Source organism: Dermacentor albipictus, chromosome 5 (assembly GCF_038994185.2).
Source record: "Dermacentor albipictus isolate Rhodes 1998 colony chromosome 5, USDA_Dalb.pri_finalv2, whole genome shotgun sequence".
In the NCBI taxonomy this organism is placed as follows: Eukaryota; Metazoa; Arthropoda; class Arachnida; order Ixodida; family Ixodidae; genus Dermacentor; species Dermacentor albipictus.
The window spans coordinates 123,046,856-123,060,519 of record NC_091825.1 but is presented as its reverse complement, the minus strand read 5'-3'; the positions used below and the strand labels follow the sequence as shown (position 1 = coordinate 123,060,519).

Here is a 13,664-nt window from a genome sequence, read left to right as displayed (position 1 = left end):
CGTACGCGAAGATAGGTTTACGCTTTGGCCATTTAAGACTTTCAATTCCCGCTTTGCTTGGAAGAGCTCATTAGTACAGCATGTAATTTCTTAGGCAGATACATTAAGGCAAGTCGGCAATATACAGATAGTGATGTGAGTCACCCATAGCGGACTGCTATAGTTTGGTCAATGACTCGCTCGCTAACTTCTTTACATAATTATCCTACACTAACTCGATTCGCACCCGCCCGTCAATTCGCTCGTTCGTTCTCTCTCTCTCTCTCTCTCTACATATATATATATATATATATATATATATATATATATATATATATATATATATATATATATATATATATATATATATATATATATATATATATATATATATATATATATATATATATATATATTCCTCGCCAGTTTGCTACCAGAGAGCTTCCTTCGGTTTTCGAAGGCTATAGCCAATGCACTTCAAGCTCCACAACTAGCCTTGTCGCTGCATGGCTATAGGCCGAAACGGACAAATCGAGCAGCTGCTATCCAGAAAAAATGTTCTTCTTCGAGGAGCAAGCGCAAAAAAGAGAAGTGGCTCGTTTAACCTGGTAATGACGCGCCAAGCGTAATACCATCCATGCCTGTTGCGAGGCAACGCACTTTATGGAGCCTTGCAAGTCAAGTATATGCGAGCAAAGCATTGGCTCGGCTGCGCGGCTATCCCACCGTTGTTGCTCTCTGCGGGGCACGTGCAGAGAAAGGGGCCGAGAACCGTCTCCTTGGATTAGGAGCGCCGGGCACCAACGTGCTGATTAATGGCAATTTACGCTTGATGTCCGCCAGCGAGCGCGATGGTCTAACCGTCCGCTTTGCGCGTCGATTGCTTGTTTACGTGCTTGGCGGTCTTCGCCGGAATTAGCCAGAAGCTCATTGCGCTGCCATTGACACCGAATCTTCTTTTATGCAATACCTCTTTTTCTTTTTCTTTTTTCTTCATAGAAATGCGACACACCTGGACGCCAGCCCATTTGCAAGACTCGTAAATCTCTCTTAATGCTCGAAAGCATTAATCACGTGGTGGCAGCAAAATAGCCTAAGGAAAAAGAGAGAGAGAGAGAGAAAGAGAGAGAACGTGTTGTTTACCGCTTTACCTAAACGCGTTGGTGTTCAAGATATTGGTCCTAGAAAATTAGGTATCGAGTACTTTTGAGGAAACCCTAGTCAAACATAAACCAGTTATTAGCACTTATATATTTAAATGATTGCTCAAGAATGTCGTGCGCATTAGGTCCATCTAAACCTTAATCGATGTCGCTTAGGGGCGGATTGCCTCTTAAAAGCCTCAAAACAACACTCCTAGGCGTAGTAGCTCTTCTCTTATCAGCTTTAGGTATCGAATCGTCAGGGTAATACGTACAACGAGATGGTGTAAGTGTGGTTCTTATGTCTCAAAGCACCGTGGGAGGTATAAGGTGCCGAGTAAAACTGCCCGGAGGCCGAAAGCCAGTCAGAAAAAAGGAAAGAGAGCTTAACCACAGGATATATCCGGTTATCTACCCTTCGTTGATGTAAGTGAATTGGGGTAGAAAAGATGAGAGAAATAAAAAAAACGGCGAAAGGAGAAACTATCTGAGGCTCAGTCTATCAGACAGTCCGGCTCCGTTAAAATGATGCACCAGCGTTCTTGAATCCCTTCGCACTGACGCCACTTGAGGCCAGTGTACGAGAACGTTGATTTTCTGAGAGCGGGCGTTTGCCTAGTTTATGGAGTTGAGAGCTGCCTTTCGCTTGTTTAAAAAGAAGTTCCTAAATTAATAAAGTACCGCTATGTACCCTAGACGCAGGAGCTGTGTCACGCAAAGCGAAACATCGTTTCACACAAGTTCTGGCTAAGCTCCGCCGTTATGAAATCAAGAGTTTGACGGAAACCCATCTGATTGGGTGGAGACATCGTAAGTAGTTGAAAGTTGGACGCCGACTGCAAAAATTCCTAATAAAAAGAAATTTCGGCTCCGGCCCGGGCGCCTTGTTCAGAATGAGGATGAACGAGAAGATAATCTGGTTATGTACGTTTCAAGACGTGGCGTAACACCGTGCATGCGTGTGTGGAGAGTTGCCGTCGTTGAGATCGAGTGCGCGCTCAATTGTTTGTATAATCAGCCGTCATAAACAAAAATGAATAACTAAAAAAATGAGCCTTTGAATTCGATCGGCGCACTGTGCTACCCGTGTAACGTTCGAAAATTTCCCACCTGGAGGCTAGAGTGGAGCACGTTCAGACGGGAAATTAAATTTGCTGCGTAATCAGACGCTCTTTGCCATTTTTATTTCTCCTCCTGCCTCATTTCTTCACTCTTAGAGCAGTTACCGAATTCACAAAGGTTTTGGTTCGTAAGTGTTGATTGTGATTGGATGAATGCTTTCACGAATAATATGACCATCAGGATTGGTTTGATTCTGCTCTTATAGAGCGCAAGAACATTATTGTGAACACGGAATATGGCACTTAACTACTGCTTTAAATCGAAATACATTAAAAAAATATATGTTTGGGGAAAGTTGCGCACATTTAGGAACCAATTATCGTGATGCATAGAGCTCACTTTCTCCCCTGGAGGTGCTTGCTCGCTAGACTAGAGGCGACACTTGTCAATTATTTTTTTTCTGTAGCACAAACACAAAATCACGGCTAGGTCACCTTAGCAGATAAGCTATTTCAGCCAATAACATCTGAGGTATGCAGATGCGACGAACTTCTGCAGCTGGTTTGGTATTCAACGTTTCCTGTCCCATGCGCAGGTCAGTGCTATATAACAACAACCGGTATAGTTCCTCATTCCCGTATAAATAATGCAGTCACTGCAAATGTCGTACTTATGCTGGGAGCAGAAATTTCAGCACGAAAATCCGCAAAAATTTAAACACGAGCAATGCCTTAGCTACTCCTAGGTTGTTCTGTTACCAGGTTGATTCGTATTTTGGATACCAGAACGTAAATTTGCGACTATACATTGGGCCTCAACACCGGCCACAGCGATCACACGTTGCACTTCCACGTAATTTCGCGAAACGCGCAATCTGATCACTTATTTTCTCCTCGGATTTCACTTTTTCGCTGCTGGTACATGCGGCATTTTCGAAAATTGCGTGAAATTATGAGGTCAGAAAACCACGAGGTACCATGCTTCTGTTCGTCGAAAAGTAAGGGCCAGGTTATGGAGGATGTGTAGGCAAAGTCCTAAGTTTCAGTGACACTATCCACGACGAATGCGCGCAAATTTAGGAATCGATGGTGACTCTGGCTTTCTTTTTCGTCGAAAGCTCTTAATGATAGTGTGACGGTAAAATGAAGGAGAACGGGCCATTGCTTCGAGGATGACTAAAAACAACACAGCCTGATTCGAGCTTTAACGCTGTGTCGTTTGTAAACTGCGTGCTGTAAATAGCATTACCGTAAATATCGTTTTATCCACGTAAAAATAAAGAAATGATTTTTTAAGCCTGCGCGTTCATACACGTTCTCCGTATGTGTGGCCGGAACGCCCCGTGCTGGTTCACCTGTCATCCTGCAGTTCTAGTCGCCCGTCAAACCTGAGGCAAAAAGAAAACAACGTCTCCAGTTTTGATCAAATTAATCGCTACTGCACTCTGCGATTGCAGTGGACAATCAGCGTCACTGGTCAGCGCTACCCCTGTGCTTCGTGCTGCCCGAGCAGACGCAGCAGCTCACCGACGTGGCCGGCGCTTTGGGGCTTACGCACGCCGATTCTTCATCGTCCAGCTGGCTGATCAAGCCCGTTGGCCCACAGGACAGGCGCAGGCATCGGTCCAAGCAGGTCTCCACGGCAGCGCTCGCCGACTCGGATTTGCTCCACAAAACGTACGCTTACTGAGAAGACGATATTTTGCTGAGCTCAAACGGCTTGCTCCGCTCATGATCGTGTACCCTTCCTCCTCCTACGTTCGGGCTGTTCACATTAGGTACACAACAAAGAAAGAAAGAAAGAAAGAAAGAAAGAAAGAAAGAAAGAAAGAAAGAAAGAAAGAAAGAAAGAAAGAAAGAAGGAAGGAAAGAAAGAAAGGAAGGAAACATACACTAAGCGAGAACACGAGGGAACATTGTTCAGCTCACTGACGGCCAGCAGAGTGCGGGTGAACATCCTTTTGCCATTTCACATCATCTACCGTATCGAAGTCAACCTAGATACGAGTACTCACTCCGTCCATAAGCCTCGGGCAATTGGCCATAGCTTCGGCAATTTCAGGTTGTGTCCTCGAAGTAATGGTGCTAAATGCTCCCTGTATGGCGTTCAGCTTATGTTAGTCTCTACACTTGATGTGCCTGCGCTGCATTACGTTTTTTGCATTGCAGTTCCATGAATAAAAAAAAAGGGGGGGGGGGTGGGGTGTTACGTGCCAAACATCCGATAGAGTTATGAGGTACGCCGTAGTGGGGGGACTGTGGATTAATTATGACAACCTGGGGTGCTTTAACCTGCACCCGATGCACGGCACACGGACCTTTCGTGTTCTTTTTCTTCATTTCGCCCACATTCAGTTCCATCTGCGAAACATGTGACGAATCCTACGCTATTGGTAGCACTGATGAGTTCCAAGTATGGCCGTGAATGCTACGCGAAGTAGTACCATGAACTTTAATCATCATTATCACAATCACTATCATCATGATATCTATGCCCAAATCGGGACACGCGATCATCAACTACCCTTGCCTTACGTCTGCCGACTCTGTCCTATCGATCGTCTGCCTGCAAAATTACTATACTCATCACAACAGTTAATCATCAGCCTCCCCAGATTGCAGGCACATTTACTGTGGTGCTTCCATATCGCTGCAGGCTCTCACCACTGCTCGAGCAAGGTCGAGTTGTGGCGCAGCAGACCCTGGTACGGCCACTGCTAGCATCAAACGGCCGGGCGGTCCTGGTAAGGGTCTTCGCACTGGTCACATCGATGGTACCGCTACGGGCCTACGTTCACCAGGCGGGAACCGCTTTCCAAGGAACTGCACAGGGCACATGGACGAGCGACACGAAGGTGAGAATCGCAAATTTTGGCGGCGAACGCGAGAAGTTTAATGTGAATGAAAAACTAAGAAATCGGCCTGACGCATCAAGTTCTTGCTATCTACTCAGCCTGAGGAAATTAAGGAGAAAAAGAAACAGATAACGTGAGAAGGATAATGATGAAGGTGACGCAAATGGCAATTATGAAGCGTGCGCACACGGGCATTAGGCTGCTGAGCACGAGGTCGTGGGATCGAATCCCTGCCACTGCGGCCGCATTTCGATGGGGGCGAAATGCGAAAACACCCGTGTACTTAGATTTAGGTGCACGTTAAGGTACCCCAGGTGGTCGAAATTTCCGGAGTCCTCCAGAACGGCGTGCCTCATAATCAGAAAGTGGTTTTGGCACGTAAAACCCCATTATTAAATTATTATTAACACAGAAGGCTCATATTGCGGTAGCTTGGAGCATATGTAGCGAGCAGGGCACTACTTAGCGTAATTCATTAGCATGGCCGGCCATTGTTCAGGCAAACCAATGGTCATAACCTTGCGAGTGTGTGACCATGACCTTACGATAAACGGTTAGGACGGTGTGCCCATTTGACAGGTTTGCCATGCTTGTAATTTGACGAGACTTTTCAATTTTATCATTTGGTTAGTTATTTCAGCTAATGGCCAGATCACCGCGAGGGTCTGGTCTGAACAGTGTTCAGGACAAACGTTGTTGAACTCGAAAAAGCGGAGTACCAGCGAGACACAAAGGACGCGTACACAAGGAAAAGGCGTTAGACGCGGACGAACTCTGGGTCCGAGTCCAACGTCTTTTACTTTTGTATGCGTCCTTTTTGTCTCGCAGGTACTCCCCCTTTTCAAGTTCAACATGCGCCAACTGGCCCAAGAGCCTGCGCTAATACAAATCTTCTTCTACAGCGAAGCTGTTAAGGGCTAATGCCCCCAAGATCGTGTCCGTGTGTAAACACAAAGCTCCCCTTATGTGGGTCGATCCCGAAGACAGTGCAATGCCGGACCGACCCGCGGCTGAAGTGAAGCAGGTGTTAAACACTCCCCATACATAGGCCGATCCCGAAGATAGTGCAATGTCGGACCGATCAGCGGCGGAGGTGAAGCAAGCATTAAGCACTCCCCATACGTGCGCCGATCCCGTAGATAGAGCAATACCGGGCTGACCCGCGGCGGAGGGGCAGTTCGTCATTAAAGGGCAAACATACACAGCTTCGCTGGTCATTCTTCACAGAGTGGAAGGGCACCGAGTTTTTTTCAGTCACTCTAAGAATGTAATTAGTTGCCTCCTTCTTGTATATCGGGAGCTCACACTGCTGTGAGGTCGTCTGAGGAGACCAAGTTCCCCGCACTTGATTTGTATCACAACTTTTAATGAAGCTCTCTTACTATTAGCAGAACAAAAGAAACTGATGCTTTTACGTCAACAAGCCCCATGCAGTGACTTTTGATTCTTCTGTTTTTACTCTGTTGTGTGATCATGGCGTCGTGCAGGTGATTCTGTCAATGGTTTAGGTGTCACAAAAATTGCCGCTAGCACAATTTACACAGATCCGGCATGTGAGGAAGAAGCTAACGCAGGCTCTCATTGCTTAACGTTGTCGCTAGCTAAAGCTGCTGTCCCTACTTTCACACACGTAGAAAAAAGTTAGTTAAAGTTAAAGCTCACATGTTCATTATTTGCTTCTCATGCAAGGCCATAAAGATATGAGCGGTTGATTCTTTGTAATTTTGTAGCATGTATTACCACAGTGTAATGAAACGAGAACGAAGCGGGTGGCTTTCGTAAGGAGGCGCTAACATCGAGGCACCCTATGCTTTCGGTACAATCTGCGCCCACTAACCACACCCACAGTTAAATGCACAGTTAGGTTACAGGCTTTGCGTTCTTGCTCATATCCTCTCGACCATCGCTCATTTGACGCTGATCAGAATTTCGATATCATGCCGGCGGGGTGCTCCACTACCGCTTTCCCGACGACATTTTTGAAGTCTCGACATATCTTCTGATCATTTCTTCCCTCATCACTGTAGGTCAGTAAACTAGGCACAACTCCCCGTGAATTTGAGAAGCTGATGATCCTTTTGCATGCAAAAATCGAATTACTGCATGTACTTCATAACAGGCGAATGAACAGATGGCGCTGCACAAATATAACTTTATTCTGACAAGTATATATTTAAATATGAGCAAACGGCCCTTAACTTTTGAATGACACTCGTATATTCCATTAATATATCATTTCTTGTATTCAATTTGTAAGCACAAGTTTGCCCCCTTATGTTAACCTTGGTGTCCTTGTTGGCTTCCTAATATATATATATATATATATATATATATATATATATATATATATATATATATATATATATAGAGAGAGAGAGAGAGAGAGAGAGAGAGAGAGAGAGAAATGCACTGGCTTGCGGCGCTCCGCCGGCATGATATCGAAACGCCGAAAAGGTGGACATCAGTCTCTGCGGTAAAAAATCGGCAATACTCTAATATTAGTAACCTACGTTTGAACGGGCAAATCAGTCGGTTTCAGCAGCTCATGAGACGCAATGGTCCCAGTCGGCTATACTACATCAGCAAATCGGAACACGTTAACTATCTAAGCGTCGTCATGCTCCTTCACTTGTCCACCACGCACACTCCCGAGTCAACCAGGGATAACGACTTGTTACCCGCAAAATTTTCCGCGAGGGATAAAATCAAAGAGCGGTTTCCGGTTTCCGGCAACGGCTTGGGTCGTAATCTTTTCTTCGCGAGGCTTGCGGAGAAAACAGCAAAGTGAGGCCATAAAATGCCATTCCCCCACCGCTCCTCGTGACCATTGCAGCAAGCTGGCGTCGCCCCTAATTGCAGGGATGGTTAGTTAGCCGTATCAACTTCTTACATCTCCTCTTATAAATCAGGGCTTAATGGTTCATTTCGCGGCCGCATTAGAAACGCGAGGATGCCGTGCTTCCCTTCGCGTTCTCCCTCGAGAGCCCTGTTCCTCGTCGCTGCGAGGCCCCCTTCTTACGTTTCTACTTACTTTTTTTCGCTCTTGACCGAAACTGCCGGCCCATCGCCTAACTACCATGCGTAGTGTTCAGTACAAATACCCGCAAGCGCACAAGACTCTTAATAAGACGCGAGGTCTTTGGCACGGCTTGCGCAGTCCAGTCACGTTCCGTGCTATAGCCACCGTTTGGGCTGCCCCTCGCGATGAAAGTTGCGACGGCGAAACAGACATGAGCTGACTGCAATGCAATGTTTGCTGGTAAACCACTTCGTGACACTCGGGGTCGAACACGTATGCAAAGATCCCAATACGTCCGCATCGGTTGCAATGCACAAGCCCTATCAACGCCATCACTATAGGCGTACAGTTTACTAGGTGAGGTTTATGCGCGCAACTTAGTAAGGAGCAGTCAAGCGTCTTTATTTTTCTTTCGCTTTTTCCTTCTCTCGAAAGAGTGATCCGATAACTACAGAAGCATGACTTCGGACCCCGACAGCATATTTACTCTTCTTCGCTCAAGTGACCCTTTCGTAGAGCAATGTCCAGCAGAGACGCGTACAGATCCTTCATGTCTGTAAAGAAAGAAAAAAAAAAGAAAGAGAAACCCGCTTGATTGTGTCGTCTTCGCTGTTTGCAGCACCGTCTCGATATGATCCCCCGATGTTATCGGCGAGCAGGCCAAGTACGGTGCTGCGAGTTTTTGCCCTGACTGATCATCCTCGCGGGTTATAATGCGATCAGTTGTCCCATTTACTGAATGCCGCATTTGTACCATTTACTAGGTAGGAGACGTGCCGCCGGCGGGGAGCAAGGGAGAACTTCCCGGATTGTTTTTTTCGTTTTGGTTGTAAACTATAGGTAAATTTTCTTCATCAATGTTCCCAGGAAACCGCATACGCCTGCTTCTGCAGCTATGGAACTGAAAACCTGTGACGGGTGACCACGACTGCTCAGTTCATCGCACAAAACGTTTTAGCGCTGACACCGAATACTGACACCGGGCTCCAGCACACGGCTGTAGATTAAAGCTGGGACCAAGCGTGCTGTGCAAACTGGGGGCGATTCAATTCAATTTTATGTTATTTTCGACAAATTGTTGGGTGTCCTTTACGTTCCCACAGGGAGCAAATGCAGAAATGGTTTTCTTGTGGCCGCTTCCAGATTCGGATGAGCGGGAAGTCCATGCCCCTGAAGCAGCTGTGGCATCAACTGGACCAATTGTACGGGAGCTCGAGTGGAGAACAGCTGTGGTCGCAGATAAAGGGACAGGTCGCCGCACTGCTGGTAGCTGCTGAGTACGAAATTCTTTCTCGAAGCACCGCACTGAACAGTAGCCGCAACTTTGGGGGCGCAATTGGGTGAGTCATCGGCTTTCGTACTTGCAACTTATGCTCGTGGCGCTGATAGACCTTTTGGTATACACATTGTGTTATTTGAACTTGCAGCGCTAGTAGCCATGACCAGTGAGAGCAGTTAGTGTACTGCATCAAGACGGCAAGTTGGACCAGTTGGTTGGGATTCATAGACACGTCGTTTTATACCTTCTTTTGTGCTTGTCTTGTGTTGCGCTGTAACGAGCCTTACAGTCAGTGTACGCTTGCTTTCTTGCGAGCACACTACTTGGAATGCAATACTTTTTTCTCAACTCTTTCCCAGGCATTTCTTTAACCAGCATTTCTTAGTTGTGTGGCGCGTACGTGCCCAGTTTGAACAGCCTGGAAGTCTGTGCATGAGAGTAAGCGGTTGATAGTTACCTTCAGCAGCCTGCGCGTCACACTGAATGATCTCCTTTGTTTAAACACAAACAAGTCAAAGTGATCGCAGGAAGATGTAAACTCCATGTAATAAAAAATGGGCGACCACTGTCGGAAAGCTGGCTCCAGGCTGAGGCTTCAACTGTTAAGCCACTGTTGAACATTCTATTATATTTGTTAACATTTGAGATTTAGTTTTTTCTCTCTATTTGCTCTTATGGAGTGATAAAATATTTGACTAAAACAATTCTTCCACCTTGCAGGAGACCGGCCGGCTTCCAACTGCTGAGTTTCGAGTTCGCCCTGAACGCCACTCTCCAGCCGTTCCTGTGGAACGTCAACGTGAAGCCGCATTTTCTAGCTTCGCGTAGCGTCGCCATGAATGCAGTCAAGTCTCAGATCCTGGCCGACGTGGCTCGCATCCTGACGACTGCTCACCAAGTGGCTGCGCAAGTCGCACTGGCGTTGCGTGCTTCTGACGCCAGCATTGGCCTCATGGTACGAGGACACATACTGTGTTTTTGTAAAACAGTGGGGTCGTGCGTGACCATGAGTGTGCCCACAAAGGTTCACAAATGGGCAACGAATAACGTTGGGTGTAGTCTGTGCAACTTGGACTAACTTGTTTTAAAGATACAATGCCCAGGATGCACATGAGAACGAGAGGGGGAAAAAAAGACATATTTTGCAGCACTGATCACGAGCTTTCGACATTGCTTGCGTGCGCTCCCATTTCATTCCACTCACAACATGCGACTCACGGCTTTCCGTGCTAAGAACTGTGCTTCATATTTGAGCCTGGTTCTCTTGAATCTATAATTAAAGTGAACGTAAACAATGATTAAGAATGATGCTGAGAGCCTGTGAAATGGCCATATTTCTTGCATCGTGCTAAACGCTTTGTAATTAACTTGTCGGTAAACAATAAACAGCGATATTATTGAAGCACCTTGAAAAGTTCCATGTAGTTCCAGCCCTTTCTGTGTCGAACCTCTCATAGCGATTACCGTATGTTACTCGGCTACCTGACACCTTCTTTACGATTTCTTTTCAGTGTCATTTCTGCCGCCTTTCGCATGACATCTGCCTCACAGAAAACGACTTAAGCTACCTGCTCCAGTCCCGGAGAGAACGACTGTCCAGGGGAATGTTCGTGCAGGTAATATAAAAACTAAGCATGTTCTGAGCGCGGTTTCAACATATTGAGAAATAAATGTTCAAATTCAAGAGCGTCCGCCACTTTTCCTTTGTGGCTAAGAAGTTGTCCTCCTACATATGCACTTCCCTGAAACAGTTTGTCGAAGATGGCACTGTAATGGAGTAATCAAGCCGTCCTGCCCCACGCCGGAATGCAACTTGATGTTCTTTTTTTTATCACTATATGTTCATAAACCTTTCCACTGTCTTGATTGTGGATTAAGAAAACATGTTTCTTATAGGTGCAAATAAACAAAAATATCTAAGATGACTACTGTCTGCCTGCTTGGCAGACAGCGATTGCTTACAACAGTTAGACGGCCACCATAGTGGCTGCAGTGGGAACCTCTTGGAGAAGTGTATAAATGTACCATTCAGTGGATTGAATTTCTCGAGAGAGGTGCAGCTGACGACCGACTTGTTGCTGTTTAAGTTCCCTAACTTGTTCTAGTCTTACCTTCATTCGTTACGAGCGTCCCACCATGGTCCACTTAATTTATTCTAACTTTTCTCAGCGCTTCATTGACGATACAATAGTTATCGTTAATGTTGTAAAGGTATAGATAAGGCACGTTGTCTGATCGAAGCCTTTCTCTTTATTGGCTGCCACTTCACGACCGGCAAGATCTACCCATCGAAAACCGGCACTCAATTGAGCGAACTACTGTCTTCCCTCGACCAGAAGATCCAGAAAGAAGCCCTCTCCTCAGCAGCAGCCCAACAGTCCAGCGTGTAAGCGCCAAGTTAGTAATGTATCGGGTTAGACTTTTTTCAAGTTGTTACGTACTGTAGCGCAATTTTCAGCAGACGGAACAACGAACAAGCCTGTACAAACAAAGCAATTAAGCGAGTGGAAAATTGTTGGATTGCCAGAAAGAAAGGTTCAGTTTCAGCCTTTTGTTTTCAGGAACGAACATTGCTTTTTCATCATATCGCGTTTTGATTTTTTCCTTGTATTAGTCCGCTGCAGACTGGCGGAGAGCAACATTTTCTGCAAGAGATCACATCTACCTTCCATGTTGATTAAAGGGACACTAAAGCGAAACAATAAATCAGTTCAGACTAATGAAGCATTGTTTGAGAACCCTGCAGGCAGTCATTTTAAAAAATAGTTTGATTATTAGATGAGAAGATGAAGGTCCAAGTGTCAGTACTTGAACTTCGCGCCGAGACCCCAGCGCCGGTACGTCAGCGTGACGTCAGGGATTCCAAAGTATGTTTTTCGCATTTGGGCCGCGTTGGCTGAATAAAGGTTCCCGAAACTTGCAATGTTCAATATTTGGTTCCTTTAGAACAGAATGTAGTCAATCTGCACCGCTATATATAATTAGTAGGCCCTAGAAGATGCCATCAAAATCCAAGACGTCACAGCCCCCAGGTGCGGGAACTTAAGTAGGCGTCGCCACCCGTATTTCGTTCTTGCGCTTTTTCTGGCTTACCAAACGTCTTATCGTTGTAAGAGTGGTGTTTTTGGTGTTGTAGAACGGTCATTTACTGACGCAGAAGAAATTTTTCACTTTAGTGTCCCTTTAAGAACTCGTAAACTGGGATACATAGCGCAAAAACGACACAAGGACGAAGCACTAACACGGGACAAGCGCTAACACGGACGAGCACTCGTCCTGTGTTCCTGCTTCGTCCTTGTGTCATTTTCGCGCTATGTGTCCCAGTTTACGATTGAACTACCAACACGCCCAAACTTCTTCCCTGATTAAGAACTCATTGGCCTGATCATCACATGTTGCTTGAGAACTTGCGCTTTTATAGACGACCCAGAAAAATAATTCACATGGTACCACTGCGAATTACTTTGTGGGTTGAGCATGCGTAAAAGGATCCAACCGGACGCTATTGACCCACAGAAAAAAAGAAAAGGAAAGAACAGCGAGTACTGGACGTTGTCACATATGCCAGAATTATGGCCTTAACGCGACACTAAAGTGAAAAATGATTCTTCTGCATCAGTAAATTACCGTTCTACAACACCAAAAACACCACTCTTACAACGATAAGACGTTTGGTAAGCCAGAAAAAGCGCAAGAACGAAATACGGGTGGCGACGCCTACTTAAGTTCTCGCACCTGGGGGCTGTGACGTCTTGGATTTTGATGACATCTTCTAGGGCCTACTAATTATATATAGCGGTGCAGATTGACTACATTGTGTTCTAAAGGAACCAAGTATTAAACATGGCAAGTTTAGGGAACCTTTATTCAGCCAACGCGGCCCAAATGCGAAAATATAATTTGGAATCCCTGACGTCACACTGACGTACTGGCGCTGGGGTTTCGGCGCGAAATTCAAATACTGCTACTTGTACCTTCATTTTCTCATCTAATATTCGAACAATTTTTTTGAAATGACGGCCTGCACGGTTCTCAAACAATGCTTTATTAGTCTAAACTGATCCCTTTAGTGTCCCTTTAAAGATAATTTTAACGTTCAGCTCCTAGGCGCCTGTTCCTGCGCTGAGCGTCGGAAGCGTAACCGAGCGAACAAGCACAGCGACAGGTGAAAGAACGAACTGAAAGACGCGAGCCACGAATGGCGGTGACCAATGAGAGCGGCCCCTTCTGCGAGGTACGCGCGGAAAACTGGTGTCATGCGGACCTGCCCGGCCGCTCGATGCGTACTCGTAGGTGGTCTCAGCCGGACCGCTCGTTTCGTACTATCAT

At 46.0% G+C, this 13,664-nt stretch overlaps 1 protein-coding gene and 1 long non-coding RNA gene across 6 annotated transcripts in view; one reads left to right on the top strand and one right to left on the bottom strand.

Moving 5' to 3' along the window:
* LOC135911636 (uncharacterized) overlaps positions 1 to 13,664 on the bottom strand; it is a 180,535-nt gene that overhangs the window by 12,208 nt on the left and 154,663 nt on the right. Inside the window, exon 3 of the long non-coding RNA XR_010567410.1 lies at positions 4,847 to 5,005. This is a non-coding gene — a long non-coding RNA (uncharacterized lncRNA). The remainder of the gene's footprint in view (positions 1 to 4,846; positions 5,006 to 13,664) is intronic.
* Positions 1 to 13,664, top strand: part of LOC135911634 (cadherin-like and PC-esterase domain-containing protein 1) — a 64,487-nt gene that overhangs the window by 34,993 nt on the left and 15,830 nt on the right. For all 5 annotated transcript variants that reach the window (XM_065443975.1, XM_065443972.1, XM_070538816.1 and 2 more), the window contains exons 8-13: positions 3,640 to 3,859; positions 4,839 to 5,037; positions 9,200 to 9,396; positions 10,056 to 10,290; positions 10,847 to 10,951; positions 11,615 to 11,721. In XM_065443975.1, coding sequence (XP_065300047.1) covers positions 3,640 to 3,859; positions 4,839 to 5,037; positions 9,200 to 9,396; positions 10,056 to 10,290; positions 10,847 to 10,951; positions 11,615 to 11,721 — 1,063 coding nt within the window. The remainder of the gene's footprint in view (positions 1 to 3,639; positions 3,860 to 4,838; positions 5,038 to 9,199; positions 9,397 to 10,055; positions 10,291 to 10,846; positions 10,952 to 11,614; positions 11,722 to 13,664) is intronic.